Raw genomic sequence first — 17,495 nt, 5'->3', positions numbered from 1 at the left:
AAATTGCAGGTTTTCGTGATATAAAATAAAAAAATAAATAAACCAAGATAAATCATGCTAGATCTATTTCCAACTTTAATGTTATATAGAAAGCAACAATATTAAAAAGAAAGTTGGATTTTTAATAAAACTTGCGAGTGTTATCACTGTTTGCAGGACTGCCAGACTGATAAAATATAAAACATTTTGGCTATCTAAAACAAAACTAGGTTAGTTTGGTGTCGCTAGACAAGCGGAGGCACAACTAAACTGTCACCGTATGGGTTTAGCTGCTACAGAGCCATGCAAAGTACGTTATCTGTCCGTATGCTCTGCTCATATCATATTCAGGCAACTTGGAACTCGTATAAAGATTTACACAACTTGTTTTCCTTCTTAGCATGGGAGGATGTTAGTGTTTCAGTTTCAACCCCTTTACTGTTTAAAAAATAATCTGCAATATCCATTTTTCTCCTTCCAATAACTAAAACCTGAGCTGTAGCCCTGAAGATTTTTTCTTTAGCCCTGAAGAATTCTTCACATGGAGCAGTTTATCACTACGTCAAGACGGCAGTGCTGTAATCTTCATTGAATGGAGGCAAGACCAATCAGTTTTCATGGAAATACATGGAAATACTTGTGTTTTATTTCCTGAAAGGCTTCAATACTGCCAAATGCTAGCTCATACAGTCAGTGTGAGGGGAAAAACGGATATACGCAGATTTATTTATTTATTTGTTTATTTTAACCAGTGCAAGGGTTGAAAATGAAACACTCCCATGCTGAGAAGGAACACAAGCTGTATAAATGTCTATATGAGTTCAAAACTACATGAACATGATATGAGCAGAGCATAAGAACAGATAACAAACTTTCACCGTGTTCACGCCATGTCGGAATTACCGTAATTACTAGATCACAACCAATAAAACAAACAATAAAAAACATATGCTTTCAATTGAGGTGGATAACCTTTTCATTCTTTAAGAAGACATGCGCATAAACTGTGGTAGAAAAATATTTACAGAATAAATAGCTCAGAAATGCGTTTTTCTGTGGGAACTGGGGCGCGGTTGGTCGCATAACTGGACTAACCAGTGGACCGATCTGCGCACAGCCCTCTCCAAGTCATTCCTCAGATTTTCAATAGGATTTAAGTCTTGGCTCTCAAAACACTGAGCTTCTTCTTCTGAACTATTTCTTTGTTGACTTGGATTTATGCTTTAGTCATTAACATACTGGAAGGTAATTTTTTTTCTTCATCTTCAGCTGTCTAACAGAGGCCTGCAAGTTTTGTATAGGATTTTAATAGAGTTGGAGTTATCCATGATTCCCTCTATCTTAACTAGAGCCCCAGTCCCAGCTGATAGCATGATGCTGCCACCACCATGCTTCACCATGGTTATGGTGCTCTTTGGGTGATAGGCTGTCTTGTTTATGTGTAAAAACATATCTTTTATCCTACAAAATTTCTACCTTGATCTTTCTCATCTGACCATAACACATTTTGCCCCATAGTTTGGGGTGTTTTATGCAGGGCTTCCATCTGATTGGCCTTTCAGCAATGAGATCCCGTACATGCTTTGTGAGCTCTTTGTGGACAATGACTTTAGCAATCAGATTAAACCAAGAACATGTCAAGAAAATTACACAGAAGCAGCTGATCTTTATTTAGGGTTAATCAGAATCACCTGATTGATGACAGGTGTATGATAATTACTTTTCAACATGAGCTTGACTGTGATTGGTTCATTCTGAGCACAGTCACACGCCCCGTTATATAAGAGTGAGCACTGGTGTGTATCCAGGTTATTGTAAATTATGTGATTTTCTTTTTTTCCCTAAAATATTTAAAATCTTTTTCACTTTTATTGGTTGCTATATCATATTAAATACTGAAGAAGAACTGACTGGTGCGTAGATGTTTTATAACCATTGTATATTCAGTCATGTATGGAGATACTTTTTACACCACAATTATAATGTGAAATGTGAAAAATGGTGAAAACACTTTTTGCTGGTTGTAATGAATTATAATAACAGGCTAATGTATGAATTTCCACCTGCATCACCACTTGCTCTCTCTCTCTCTCTCTCTCTCTCTCTCTCTCTCTCTCTCTCTCTCTCTCTCTCTCTCTCTCAAGTGTGATTGGTCTTTAGAAACCCAGGAAGTGTTGAGGCTTTAACACAGACATTTCTCATTCAGTCAGTCATCAGTGTGACAGGATGGAGCTCCGTCCACTCTGTGTGTTTGTCTGTGAGTAAACGTTTTCTGTTTATCTTCATTAAAGTGATTGGTAGTGAATAAAGTTTCTAATTAACAGGCTGAGAGTCCTGTCATCAGGTTCTGTGTGATTATTTATCTGTAGTTCAGGATGCTGAATGTAGTGTGAAAACTGAATTTTGAATTTTGTGGTATGTTTACATTCCACCCATTTTATTTTATGAGTAAAATATTAAATAGTCATGGTATTAAATCACCAACTGCATGCTTATCCATTAATACTCAGTATTTATTTATAATTTAACAGTTTATAGTTTATTTAACATTTGTTTGGTGATATTCTCGGCGCTCTAACATTTGTAAAGCGAAGAAAGTTGTTCTTGCAGATATACTATAAAACGCTGCAGGTCTTAGCGTCTGGCGGGAGACTGTGCCAAGCAGACAGGAAATCCAGCGACATTTATATTGATCGAGACATGACACTGTGTTCATCAGATCAGAGCAGATGCTGCTTTGAATAAATCTATTTGAGATTAATATAGCATATAGAGTGTGATACCAGCTAACAGTTCATATTATACCACCATGCTGTTGAGTGCTGGTTTCAAGACAAAGCACATGTTTATATTAATGTTGTCACACTTTATCATGTCTTTATAAAGTGACTTAATAACCATGTCATTTAACAGACAATTTCATAATGGTTGATATGGTGATGTTTTCTGTAAGGAGACGATTATTTAACATTGATGGATTGATGATCAGTACATTTTCCATCATGGTAAAGCCTTTATTCCATGAGAAAGAAATGTAGAGTAATATAGATTGTCCTTTGAAGTTTCAATGTAACATGACAACAGTGATTGCCTGTATATTTTTATAACCACAACTGTGAAAAAACAGATTCTGATGAAGGGGAACAACTGCTATTAGTTGCCATAATGTTAGTGACAACAAGAAATAACTTGTGGTTTGTGCCTTGTGGCTGTCACACAATATTAAACATGACTATATGACTATGGTATGTTCATTACTAAGATAAACATTGTAACTGTTGCCATGTTGCTGTGGTATAAGAGGAATAAAACACGCTGTCATTGGAAATTAATCAACTTTGGAATGGTAAAAGTAAATCCACTTCACATTGAGCCACATCACACCACCCTGTTGTTGGCTTATTTTCTTACAACAGCAAGCCACCCAAGCTTTATTGTATACTTCAGCTGTCATTTCTTCTGTTTCTCTCCCTACTTTTAGTGCTGATGGGACTCATCCACTGCACAACAGCAGGTAATTCTTATAATTTATTTATTTATTTTCCCCTTCAATATACAGTGGCTATAAAAAGTCTACACACCCCTGTTAAAATGGTAGGTTTATGTGATGTAAAAACATGAAACCATGAAAATCATGATGTCAGAATCTTTTTCCTCCTTCATTGTGAAATTACAACGTTTCAGAATTAAGTAAAAACCAATCAGAAACACATTATGGGGAAAAAGTAACCATAAAAAACTTACAATAAGCTAGTTGCATAAGTGTGCACACCCCTAAACTAAAACATTGTTGAAGCACCTTTTGATTTTATTACACCACTCAGTCTTTTTGGCTAAGAGTCTATCAGCGTGACACGTCTCCACTTACTTGACTTATATTTCCTCACTCTTTCTTGCAAAAACATTCTATATCCATCAAATTGTAAAGGCATCTCTGGTGCACAGCCTGCTTCAGGTCACCCCACAGATTTTTAGTTGGATTCAGATCTGGGTTCTGACTACGTCATTCAAAAACTTTGATCTTCTCGTTAAGTCATTACTTTGTTGATTTGGATGTATGCTTTGGGTCATTGTCCTGCTGAAAGAGGAAATTTCATTTCATCTTCAGTTTCTTAGCAGACGCCTGAAAGTTTTGCACTTAAATCGACTGTTATTTTCAGCTATTCATTATTTCCTCTGCCTTGATAAAAGCCCCAGTTCTGACTGAAGAAAAGCAGCCCTGAAGCATGATGCTGCCATCATCACGCTTCACTCTGTGTATGGTGATCTTTTGGTGATGTGCTTTGTTTTTTTTCACCAGACATTCTTGTTGGAATTGTCATGTCTGGTCTGATTGGTCTCATTGGACCAGGAGTTGGTCTCATCAGACACACGGCACACAATCACACACACATTCACACACCCATTCATACACTACAGACACTTTAGACTCACCAATCAGCCTACCATGCATGTCTTTGGACTGGGGGAGGAAACCGGAGTACCCAGAGGAAACACCCGCAGCACAGGGAGAACAAGCAAACTCCGCACACACAGAGCTGTGGGCCCCGCGAACCCCGACCCTGGCAGTGTGAGGCAAACGTTCTAACCACTAAGCCACCGTGCGCCCCATTACAAAGGACCATGTGGCTTAAAGAAAAAACAACAACAAAAAAAAAAACAGAGGAATTAAGACATATAGCATATTTTAGCTATAAATCTATGTATATACTCGTTAAAAAGTCATGAATATGAAAATCACAAACACACCAAGAAACTTGACTTTATTATTTTTAAAGACTAATTAGACTTTGCCTATTTAGAAGACGTTATGTTGGTTAAATCCATTCCATTCTTGCTACCCACCAATTTATAGCAATACGCCTCTAGAGTTATAGATTTTCTTAGCTTAACATAAGAATATACATGCTCTGTATGTCTACGTATTTAAGAAGGAAGAAGTACGGAATAAAACATGCCCAAGCAAAAAAGTCACAACCAGAATAGCTATAAGAACAGAGATAAAGGCAATGCATACACTGAACGTTACATCGCAGTGAGTGAGTATTAAAAGTCCTGTGACCATGTGACCACACAAACATACATACATACATATACACACATACACACACACACACACACACACACACACACACACTAAAGCTCTCACTGCTTGGCTTATGTGCAACTCAGCACACTGGTGGTCTTTCTCTGATATGCTGTGAATAAAGCTACTAGTATGTGCTATTAGCATGTATAAGCCTGGGAAACCCAGTCCCCACTCTGACCACTCCTCCACCAACACCATTTTGTCGACACCTGCACCTGCACCAACACCTGTATCTGGGTAAAAGGGCATTAGCCACACTGTACAGCCATCTTCATGCTTAAAAGCAAAAAAGTGCACATGCATAACCAGAGATTCTATGAGTAGAGAAAAGCCACTGCTTGAAATATGAATGGAACCGCACATAACATTAAACATGGTGGCTGTATTATGCAAGCACCACTGGCAATTGCTTTAAGACTACACAGAAAGCCCAGCTTCCCCTAAAATTTGATTAAAATTCAGCACAGAAATGTTTACCAAAATGTTTACATTATTCAATAATCTTCTTGGAATTCAATATTTTAGTGAATCAAATGATCAAATATCTCACTGCAGTATTGTGTTGTTTGTTCATTTAACTGTTTGTTTTTTTCTGGTGGACAGTGCAGCATGTGTAAAAATCTCCTTTGAAGCCTGTGACACAGGGATAACAGACACTCAGTGAAACTCGTGCGTCTCTTGATGTTTATTACAGATTTGTATACGAAAAATTTACATTTAACATATTTCTCTTCACTGTATATTAACAGGAAATAGAGATCTTTTGTAAAATGAATGGTTATAGAATGGGCTACACCTGGCTTTGACAGATCTGTAATTTAAATATAATGTGTATTGCTGATCAGGGTTATCACATCGTCACAATCTATGAACTCCATTTCCCAGAACTCAGCACAGCCTACAAACATGACCGCTGTGAACTACAACATCCAGAACTTCTCACACTCTCCTGATTACTGATTACACACCTGGACTCAATCACCTGCACCACCACACTTACATTATATAAGGACCATCAGCACTCACATTCATTGTGAAGTATATAAACAGTTGTGTCCTAATACACCTGATGGGCCCAAGTGGTTTTCTAGTGTTTGCTAGTTTGGTTTTTGACCCAGTTTGTGTGGTATTGTTTTCTTGTCTCTGCCTTGCTTGTTACAGTCTGTTTGCACATTGCATGATCTTTGATTCTGCTACTGCCTATTGATTTGGATTTGTTTGCCTGTGTGATAAACTGCTTTATCTGCATTCGTGCTCGCCTCCATTACATGACAAGGGTAATTTAGGCTATACAGTGGCAAGAACAAGTATGTGAATCCTTTGGAATTTCATGGTTTTCTGCATAAATTTGTCATAAAATGTCATCTGAAATTCATCTAAGTCAGGGGTATTGACAAATATAATGTGTCTAAAAGAATAACATAAAAAAGATTCTGATCTTTCATGTCTTTATTGAACACACTCATTCAACATTCAAAATGGCAGTGGAAAAAGTATGTGAACTCTTAGAATTAATAACTGGTTGACTCCCCTTGGCAGCAATAACCTCAACCAGGAACTTCCTGTAGCTGTGGATCAGACCTGCACATAGTTCAGAAGTGTCACGAGTTCCCCTTTAAGCAGCGCGCTGTGGAGCATGTGAGCGCGCGTGCACGAGCAGGTGTGGGAGCACCTGCTTTTCCCTTGTGGACAATCGTGACATTCCGACACGTGCATTTGTTTATGTTTCTGTCATGTCTCCTCCCCATTCTGTTATTGGTTGTAGTCTCATGTGTGTCTGAATTGTCCTCAGCCATCAGCCATTACGAGGCTGATTATCTCCGCATATATACCAGCACACAACGCGGAATGTTGAATTAGATAGATAGTTGATTAGGTTAGAGTCCTTACGATAGATAACCACAGTCACAGTCCATAGTTTCATGCTTCGTTTCATAGTCTTAGTCTTAGTCCCCTGCAAAACTCCCCTTCAAAAATCCAGATTTATAAAGAAATACAGGAAATTGTGTGTATATTTATGGAAGCTTTGACCCATTTGCAACAATTTAGAGACTGTGAGAACGGATGAGATTCTGTGGATATGTAGGGATATTACACAGCTAAATGTGCAAATCACAGCTCTCAGGCGTAACACTACATATCAAGTTATGCAGCTCATTCATAACTGCGTACAGGCTACTTGGTCATAAGAAGCATTAAATCCTGACAATATTTGTTTGTTTGTTTATTTAGACTAGATAATTAGCTTGTGTAGTCTGATGAATTAGCCTGTTTCTATATATTGACATTTATTGTTCCAAATAACTATTTGCTGTTTACCGTTTGTATAATCCCCTCCCTAAATAAAATAGTAACTCATTATTTACATTTATTTACATTTATTAATTTAGCAGAAGCTTTTATCCAAAGCAACTTACAAATGAGGAAATACAAGCAAAGCGATATATCAAGAGCAGAACAATACAAGTAGTGTTACCATACAAGATTTATTAATTAAGTTCTAGAAAAGCAAAGTGCGCAGAGTCGAGGTGTAAGAGCCAGAGTAAGTTTTTTTAAATAATGAATGGATCATGTGGGGTTGGAGTTTCAGGGGTTAGTTACATGTTCACGGAAGAGGTGGGTCTTTAGCAGTTTTATGAAGATGGTGACAGATTCTGTGGTCTGGATTGAGATTGGAAGTTCATTCCACCACTGAGGAACAGTTAGTGTGAATGTTCTTGAAAGGGACCTTGAGCCACACTGAGTAGGTACTACTAAGCGTCCTGCGCTAATCAATCAGAGACTGCATGAGGGAACGTAAACCTTCAGGAGAGTGTTGAGGTAGTAGGGTGCTGTTCCAGACGAGGTCTTGAATTTGATATGGGCGGCTACAGGAAGCCAGTGGTGGGAGATGAAGAGGGGTGTGACATGGGTTCTTTTGGGCTGGTTGAAGACGAGACGTGCTGCTACATTCTGAATCATCTGAAGGGGTTTGATGGAGTTTGCTGGGAGGCCCGAGAGTAGTGCATTGCAGTAGTCCAGTTTTGAGATGACAAGAGCCTGGACTATTATTAATCGTGAGTAATTACAGGCTGCAAACAGCTGTGAATTAATTTCACACATTCACAGCTTCATAAATAGGCTACACTTAATGATGTTTGTTATTCCAAAATGGTTTAGTTGCCATTAATAAATACTTAAAATACTTATTTCAAATACATATTTCCCTCATTAAAATGCAAATCAATTTATAACATTTTTGAAATGCGTTTTTCTGGATTTTTTTGTTGTTATTCTGTCTCTCACTGTTTAAATAAATCTACCATTAAAATTATAGACTGATCATTTCTTTGTCAGTGGGCAAACGTACAAAATCAGCAGGGGATCAAATACTTTTTTCCCCTCACTGTACAGTGATGAGTAAAGATGTGTATGTCAGAGTTATTGTTTTCTAGCACCATGTTTTCTTCTTTTTATTAAGTATAACTGTTAAAATTGTAATCAAATCATACCCATGCAGTTATTTCTAGTATTATTGTGTATCTCTTACCTTTAGTTTCTTGTACCCTTGCTGTCACTCAGTGTTCCTAAAGATGAATATTCAGGAAAACAGGATGGAAAACACACTGTAACTCAGACATGAATCAATAGTGAAAAAGATCTAAATGATCAGAACAGTAACTTGATTAATTTTAGGTTTCAGTCAGTTTTCCTAACTGTGATCTACATTTACTTCATTAGTAGTGATTGTTAAAATGACTCAGTCCACCTCTGACAGAACTTAATCATTTACATGTGGCAGATATACTGTATTCCATTTTAAAATCTTTCTACGTTTAAATAATGCTGTTGGGAATTAATTCATACATACTTTTTTAATTTTATTTTTTTATAGGGAGTCCTAAAGCTGTGGTGACCATAAAGCCTGATAAACATGTGTTCAGAGGAGAGACTGTGACTCTCAGATGTGAAATACAGGGAGGAGGAGACACTGAGTGGACATACAGCTGGTATAAGAAATATAACACACTCTACCCATACCGCAGAACACAGGAGTTCAGCTTCAGCTCAGTTATAAATGATGACAGTGGTGAATACACCTGCAGAGGGAGGAGAAGCAGTGACTCTCAGAACTCAGAGATCAGTGCTCCTGTTACACTCACTGTATCAGGTGAGTGTGTGAGTTTATGTTATTACTTTTTGTTATAATATGCTATTACTTTTCTTTATATTATATGTAAAATGTATCAGTAATTTCAGCTTTCAGATTTGTTCCAGATTATTTTCATTGAGCTACACTGTAACTGAGTATCATTACAATAACTTTACAGCTTCCTTCTGTCTGTTTACTCTTAATTTTCACTTTTCTATCTTAAAGCCTCGAATTCCCTTCAATACTGCTCAAGACAGGAATCATCACTTATTACTCAGTCTGACTGGTGGAATATAATTTTGTCTTTGATTTTATTTAAAATCATCATCCTTTCACCTTTGACTTTATTTTAAATTTTTAGAAAGTCATTGATATGTATAAGAAACATGTTCTTCAATTAATAGTCAAGCTGATGCTACTGTCAAGTTTCTGCATGTTTGAAAAAGATTTGAAGGTTTCAATGTTGTGGCTTCACAGTAAAGATCTGTACGTTTAGTTGAGTGAAGAAGATTTTTAAATAGATACTGATGTGTGCAGTTGGTGATGCAGGTTGTGTCTACACACTTTACCCCATTTTTCTTTAACATGCGCACACAAGAACACATCTCAGTCCAACACAGAGTCTCTGTAACACATCAGCTGTACCAAAGAGCACGACCTTCACTGTCTGGAGTCATTCAGCTATAAACATCTGCTTGTTAAAAATAATAAAAAATGTGCACTCTAGCAAGAAAATCACAAAGTCATATAATGATTTTCAATACTGACGACGTTATCAGATTTGTAAATATAATCGGATAAATGCAGGAATATTGGGACAGTTAAACCTATAATTATTTATTTTCTAGCTTGATAAATGTATGTAAAAACATATGTTACTGAGGCCTTGCAGTGGAAGTGCTTGATACAAATTACATGACTTCATTCATGTGACATCATATAAGGGGGCGTGGTCTGATCCAAACAGGAGATTTGACTTATTATTTAATTTAACCTTTATTTAATCAAGTGAAGAATCATTGAGATTAAAAATCTCTTTGCATATAGACCTGATAAACTATAACAAAATAAGCAGATAGTTAGAGCAAATCATGTACAGATATATATATTATATATATATATATATATATATATATATATATATATATATATATATATATATATATATATATATATATATATGTTTAATTGATTCTGTATGTGTTTAAAATGTTTTGCTATGTTTCTATAGCGAGACCAAAGCCTGTATTGAAAGTACAGCCAGCTGAGCGTGTGTTCATTGGGGAAACCGTCACTCTCACATGTGAGATACAGACTGGAGAATCCTGGCGTTACCTCTGGTATAGAAATAATGAAGAACTCAGTGATGCTGCAGGAAAGAAAACACACACAATCACTGATATTAAAGACTCTGATAAAGGTTATTATACATGTAAAGGAACACAGTCATCAGACCCTAAATACACACAGACCAGTGATGCTGTTACACTGACTGTATCAGGTGAGTGTGTTTTATCTCACATATTGTTTATTCCACTAACAGTGAAAAGTGTAGAGATGTATTTTGTATAAAACACAGTATGTTAGATGCTCTAATGCTGTCAGTGAACTCACTTTAATAAACTCTGCAAATCATAGTACCTTATTATAATAAAATTTATATTAAAAGATGCAGGAATTAAGTGTTTTTGGTTACAAAAAAAAGAAACTTCAGAAAACATTTTTAGAACATTATTTGGTTCCCACCCCACCAAAAAAATAACCAAACAGGAACCATATGCTAAAGTTAGGGGAACGTTCTGTTTTGCTGAGTATAAGTTGGACACATGCGCTGAATATCCAATCACATCAGCCAGTTATCCAATCACATGATTTAGAGAGGAATTTATTCAGTAAATGTGTTTCCAGTGTGTGTGTGTGTGTGTGTGTGTGTGTGTGTGTGTGTGTGTGTGTGAGTGTGAGAGAGAGAGAGAGAGAGAGAGAGAGAGAGAGAGCGAGAGCAGTCTGGCTGCGCTGTTACACACCTACAGTATATGTTAATAATCACAGGACATTATTTTTAAAGCTCACACAGCTGATGTGATTTTTCATTCAGTAGTTAATTTTGCATGCTACGCTAACGTAAACAATAAGCTAATATTAAGTGACTTACATTTTAGACTCAATATTGTCTGTTTTTGTTCCATTTCACCAGCGAAAATAATTCCAAACAAAGCCACAGCAGGTCCTGCTCCTTTTTTCCTGCTAATTTCTTTTGTTCGAACTTTTTTAAATAAGAGATTTCTTATTTATTTCATTTATTTTCACAAGGGAATTGTTTTATTTGTTTATTTATTTATTTATTTATCACACAATGATTTCAAGTTTGAATTATAATTAAGTGTTTGTTCAAGCTAAAAACTCTTCTTTTTTCTTTCCTTCAAGGGTCACTGTAAATAATAATAATAATAATAATAATAATAATAATAATAATAATAATAATAATAATAATAATAATAATAATGGTGTGAAAAGGTGATATTTTCTGAGACGGTTATCGTACCGTTCAAATCTCATACCGCTGCAACCCTACTCTATTCACCCATAAAAATAAATTGATGTAGAGTAGAGAGAGATTAGAGACCTGCATCATCACACAGCAGTTATTTTCTGACCCTCAGTTCAATCTCAGTGAAGCTTTATATTTAATATCCCTATTTTCATTCTCATCATTTTACTAACTGAAAATTGTAAAATAATTTGAAAGTAGTCATAAGATGTTTAGCGTCATCACAGAGAGAGTAATACTGTTTTACTGTAGAAGTGATTAGTGTAGTAAAGACTTCACATCCTGAACTTGTGTTTCATTTCTAAAAGAAAAACCTAAACCTGAACTCACACCAAGTCGTGAAGGAGCTGCACTGACAGGAAACTCAGTGACTCTGTCATGTACACTGAAGCTGCAGTCTGCTGGATGGAAGTTTTACTGGATCAAACCCACACAGAGTACTGAGACTGAGACTGAGACTGAGACACATTCCTACATCTACATCAGCTCAGTTAGAGTCTCTGATGGGGGTCAGTACAGTTGCAGAGCTGGAAGAGGAAACCCAGTCTACTACACACACTACAGTGATGCACTCTGGGTAAACGTTACTGGTGAGTAAGAGACTTTCTGTTAAGTGATTCTGCACAACACTGAACATATAAACAACATGTGAGCAGAGTCACAATATAGCAACATGTACACAGCTACATACAGAGAACTCTTTCAGCTAAATCATGTTATTAAAGTTAGAGAGAGACAGTGTGAGCACGGCTGAGCAGGGCTGGTGTGAGGTGAGCTGGAAAGCAAGTGGAACAACACTAGTTTAGCTTTGGTAGAAAATGTCACCAAAACCTGTAAAACTCTTTTAACAAGCTGCTCAGAGGCTGTAAAAGGGGCTTCATAAAGTTACTGCTTCAGAAACATCAACATGCTCGAGTGGAGACCTGCCTGAGTGTGAATGAGTGAAGAGGACGAGGGTCGAACTTTTATACTGAACCACTGAGTGTAAGAGGCTATAGAATCTGACAGAATGAGAGAGATTAGAGACTGAGTGTGTATGAGGAGTTATGAACTGATAACAGGTGTGTGTGTGTGTGTGTGTGGTGATGAGTAAGGATGTGTATGGCAGAGTTATTGTTTTCTATCACTATGTGTGTGTTTATTTATTTATTTATTTATTTATTTATTTATTTATTTATTTATTTATTCATTACTTGTAAAATCAGGAATCAAATCATTGATATCATACCAGTGTATCTTTTACCTTTAGCTTCTTGTTCCCTTGCTGACACTCAGCGTTCCTAAAGATCTTATGAAAAGATAAACAGGATGGCCAACACACTGTAATTCAGACATGAATAAATAGTGTAGATGTTAATTGTCAGTACAGTGACCTGATTATTTTTAGGGCTGAGTCTGTATTTAAAATTGTGATCTACATTTACTTCATCAGTACTGATTGTTGTCTGTCAGAGCTTAATCATTTACATGTGAGCAGATATACTGTATCTACACTCTGAATAGTTACCTACATTCTGTATTCAATTTTAAAGTGTTAATACTTGTGTAAATAATAGTGATGGAAATGAATTCATTTATAGAAACAGTAGTGATTTTGTTTTTGTTTCTTACAGAGAGTCCTAAACCTGAGCTGATTATAAAGCCTTATACACAGGTGTTCAGAGGAGAGAGAGTGACTTTCAGGTGTGACATACAGGGAGGAGACACTGAGTGGACATACGACTGGTATAGGTATAACACACACTACCCATCCCTCACAGCACAGGAGTTCAGCACCAGCGATTATGACAGTGGTAAATACACCTGCAGAGGGAGGAGAAGTGACTCTCAGATCTCGAAGATGAGTGATCCTGTTATACTCAGTGTATCAGGTGAGTCTGTGTGTGTGTGTGTGTGTGTGTGTGTGTGTGTGTGTGTGTGTGTGTGTGTGTGTGTGAGTGTGAGAGAGAGAGAGAGAGAGAATGTATGCTATTACTTATATATGTAAAAGTTATCACTAGTTTCAGATTTTGTTCCAGATTTTATCATATGAATAACACAGTCTCATTATAATAATTTAAAGCTCCCTTTTTTCTATTTTCTTTTGATTTTCATTTTCCTATTTTAAAGTAACTGATTCATTTGATTTGTAAAGAATCACTACAACTTATTAGCTATTCTGATTGGTGTGACATTTTTCCTCAGCTATTATTTAAATTGTTAGAAAATAACTGATATTTAAGAGAAACACATTCTTCTTCACCTAATAGTCAAGCTGATTCTACTGCCAGAGTTTCACTGCTGTGATTTTACTGTAAAGAGTTAAATGATTTAATGACATTATAAAAAAAAGACACTAATGTGTGCAGCGTGGTTCAGAATTTGAGAAACGATTTATAAAACATCATGTGGAAAAGCACAGGGGCAATACAGTTATCTTTACACTTCAGTTCAATCATTAATTTTCATTTTTGTAGAGAATGTACTGCATATAAACTCACTGTAAACTTTACAATAAACACTGTATCTAATTTCTTAATTAGACACAAAGATAAAACTACTGCTTATGTTGTAAATGTAAAAGCGGCTCTTCATCATTTCATATCAACAGAAAAACCCAAACCGACTGTGAGAGTGAATCCTCAGAGCTCCGTCTACACTGGAGACAGAGTTACTCTGACCTGTAATCTGAAGTCTACTGGATGGACTTTTCTCTGGTACAAAGATTATCAGGAATCAATTCCCCTGTCTCCTGGAACCAGAAACACCAACACACTCAGTGTAACAGTCTCTAATGAAGGAGGAACACAGTACTACTGTAAAGCACGCAGGGGAAACTACGACTCAGAGATCAGTGATCCAGCCACAATTACAGTGAGAGGTACGTCATGTTTTCTACTTTTTCACTACAGACTTAAAGGAAGACGGTGAAAATTAAATTATTTTATTGTTTCAGTAATTGTTTAAAGAAGTATTATAATTGTGTAATTATGTAACTATATTATATGTTTAATTGATTCTGTATGTGTTTAAAATGTTTTGCTATGTTTCTATAGCGAGACCAAAGCCTGTAGTGAAAGTACAGCCAGCTGAGCGTGTGTGGGCTACTGACCCTGATCTGTGTGTGTGTGTGTGTGTGTGTGTGTGTGTGTGTGTGTGTGTGTGTGAGAGAGCGAATGTGTGTGTGTGTGTGTGTGTGTGAGAGTGTGAGCAGTCTGGCTGTGCTGTTACACACCTACAGTATATAAAATAATCGTAGGACATTATTTTTAAAGCTCACACACCTGATGATACATTTAATATCCCTATTTTCATTCTCATCATTTTACTAACTGAAAATTGTAAAATAATTTGAAAGTAGTCATAAGATGTTTAGCGTCATCACAGAGAGAGTAATACTGTTTTACTGTAGAAGTGATTAGTGTAGTAAAGACTTCACATCCTGAACTTGTGTTTCATTTTGGTAAAAGGATCATCCATTTTTAAACCAGTCTGACTGTCCATAAAATAGTTTGTTGGTGTGTGTTGGGGCAGTGTGAACATGACCGTCATGTTTCCCAACATTCTAAATCCAACAACCGACTTTTAAAAGATGGTGATTGTCAGCGTCTGTCTGTGCAGTGTGAACCACGCTTAAGAGGCTGTACAATCTGAAAGAATGAGAGAGATTAATAACAAGTGTGTGTGTGTGTGTGTGTGTGTGTGTGTGTGTGTGTGTGTGTCTGTGCAGTGTGAACCGCGCTTAAGAGGCCGAAGAATCTGAAAGAATGAGAGAGATTAATAACAGGGGTGTGTTTGTGTGTGTGTGTGTGTGTGTCTGTGCAGTGTGAACCGCGCTTAAGAGGCTGTAGAATCTGAAAGAATGAGAGAGATTAATAACAAGGGTGTGTTTGTGTGTGTGTGTGTGTGTGTGTGTGTGTGTGTGTGTGTGTGTGTGTGTGTGTGTGCAGACATGCAGTGATGAGTAAGGATGTGTGAATCAGAATTATTGTATTCTAGCACTATTTGTTCTTCTTTTTATTAAATAGACCTGTTAAAACTGTGATTAAATTATACTCAGTCAGTTATTTCTAGAATTATTGTGTATCTTTTACCTTTAGTTTCTTGTTCCCTTGCTGTCACTCAGTGTTCCTAAAGATGAATATTCAGGAAAACAGGATGAAAACACACTGTAACTCAGACATGAATCAATAGTGAAAAAGATCTAAATCAGGGGTCTCAAACTCAAATTGCCCTGGGGCTAATTTTGGTACCGTCATCTCATAGGTGGGTCGCAAGAGCATTAAAGTACTCCAAGAAAGTGCAATATTCTCAAATGTACTTTTAAAATTACCATTACCAAATATTTTATTAAACAAATTTAGTAGTCGTAAACATAACCATAACAATACCATAACCATAACTTGGTACCAATTTCAACATAAATGTAATAGTTCACACACACACACACACACACACACACACACACACACACACACACACACACACACACACACACACACACAGATTTTTGTTTTGTTTTAATTCTTGCCAGACGCCTGACAGCGCTTCTTCTCACACAATTGAGATACATTTGCCCAGATTGTAGAGGTTGTAGTCGAAACCCTAAGTAAAGCTTCAAGATGGGCGTCAGTAATCCTGGACCTGTACTTGCATTTATTAAAGTTCATTGTTGAGAAACGTTTTTCACACAGATATGTGCTTCCAAAAAGGCACAATAACCGACTGAACATTTTTAACAGTTCTGGGAAGGATGGAGGCAAGTCTCTCAGAAATTGTCCAATGAGATCTGCTTTTCCCTGTGCCTCCCTGAATTTAGTTTTTAGTTCACTGTTACACTGCAAGTCAATAAGTTCCATTTGCAAGACACTTGGGACACTCTGCACATCAACTGAGAACGGGTCTGCAAACATCTGGAAAGTGTTACGGTGTGCCTTGAAATCAGCAAAGCGCTCATCGAATTCCTGCAGTAGGTTGTCAATAGCAGATGTATATTTATCACCAGGGAATGATGTGCCCTCCTCCACAAGAGATCTGCATGATGGGAAATGGCTAAGGTTTTTTGCAGAAACCTGACATTTCCACAATCTCAGTTTTATGGAGAAGGCTTTCACATTTTCATAAGCTGCTGTGATGAGCTGATCAGGGCCCTGGAGCTTCAGGTTAAGGATGTTTAGCTCATGTGTTACACTAAACAAAAAAAAAACACTGGGTAGTCCATCTTTCTTGAAACAGTCTGTGTTCATCATCCACCTTACTTTTTGATTTTGACAGCAACATTTTTGTTCTTTAGCACCTTGCGTGCATTTTGGCCAACTTTGACCTTTACCATAACAAACAGAATGCATTAAAAAAAAAAAAAAAACAGAATTGTGTTTTTATTTTAATTATTTCAAAAGGGTAGCTTGAATTGCCATGGAAGTGCTATAAAATATCATTAGATTTGGCGGGCCAGATTATATTGTTTTTTTTACATCCTGTCATGGGCCGAACTGAGGGGGCCTGAAGTGGCCCCCGGGCCGGGAGTTTGAGACCCCTGAAAATGATCAGAACAGTAACTCGATTAATTTTAGGTTTGAGTCAGTTTTCCTGTGATCTACATTTACTTCATTAGTAGTGATTGTTAAAATGACTCAGTCCACCTCTGACAGAACTTAATCATTTACATGTGGCAGATATACTGTATTCCATTTAAAAATCTTACTACTCATTTAAATAATGCTGTTGGGAATTAATTCATACATAAAGAAGTACTGATTTTCTTTCTT

The 17,495-nt window shown here is 36.7% G+C and overlaps 1 protein-coding gene across 1 annotated transcript in view; it reads left to right on the top strand.

Moving 5' to 3' along the window:
• Positions 1 to 2,137: 2,137 nt before the first annotated feature.
• LOC108261553 (titin) overlaps positions 2,138 to 17,495 on the top strand; it is a 102,181-nt gene continuing 86,823 nt past the window's right edge. Inside the window, exons 1-6 of the mRNA XM_053681428.1 lie at positions 2,138 to 2,236; positions 3,461 to 3,493; positions 8,943 to 9,218; positions 12,057 to 12,338; positions 13,362 to 13,619; positions 14,339 to 14,608. Coding sequence (XP_053537403.1) covers positions 2,206 to 2,236; positions 3,461 to 3,493; positions 8,943 to 9,218; positions 12,057 to 12,338; positions 13,362 to 13,619; positions 14,339 to 14,608 — 1,150 coding nt within the window. The 5' untranslated portion in view covers positions 2,138 to 2,205. The remainder of the gene's footprint in view (positions 2,237 to 3,460; positions 3,494 to 8,942; positions 9,219 to 12,056; positions 12,339 to 13,361; positions 13,620 to 14,338; positions 14,609 to 17,495) is intronic.

Source organism: Ictalurus punctatus, chromosome 7 (genome assembly GCF_001660625.3).
Source record: "Ictalurus punctatus breed USDA103 chromosome 7, Coco_2.0, whole genome shotgun sequence".
Classification (NCBI taxonomy): Eukaryota; Metazoa; Chordata; class Actinopteri; order Siluriformes; family Ictaluridae; genus Ictalurus; species Ictalurus punctatus.
This window is presented reverse-complemented; position numbering and strand designations above follow the sequence as displayed.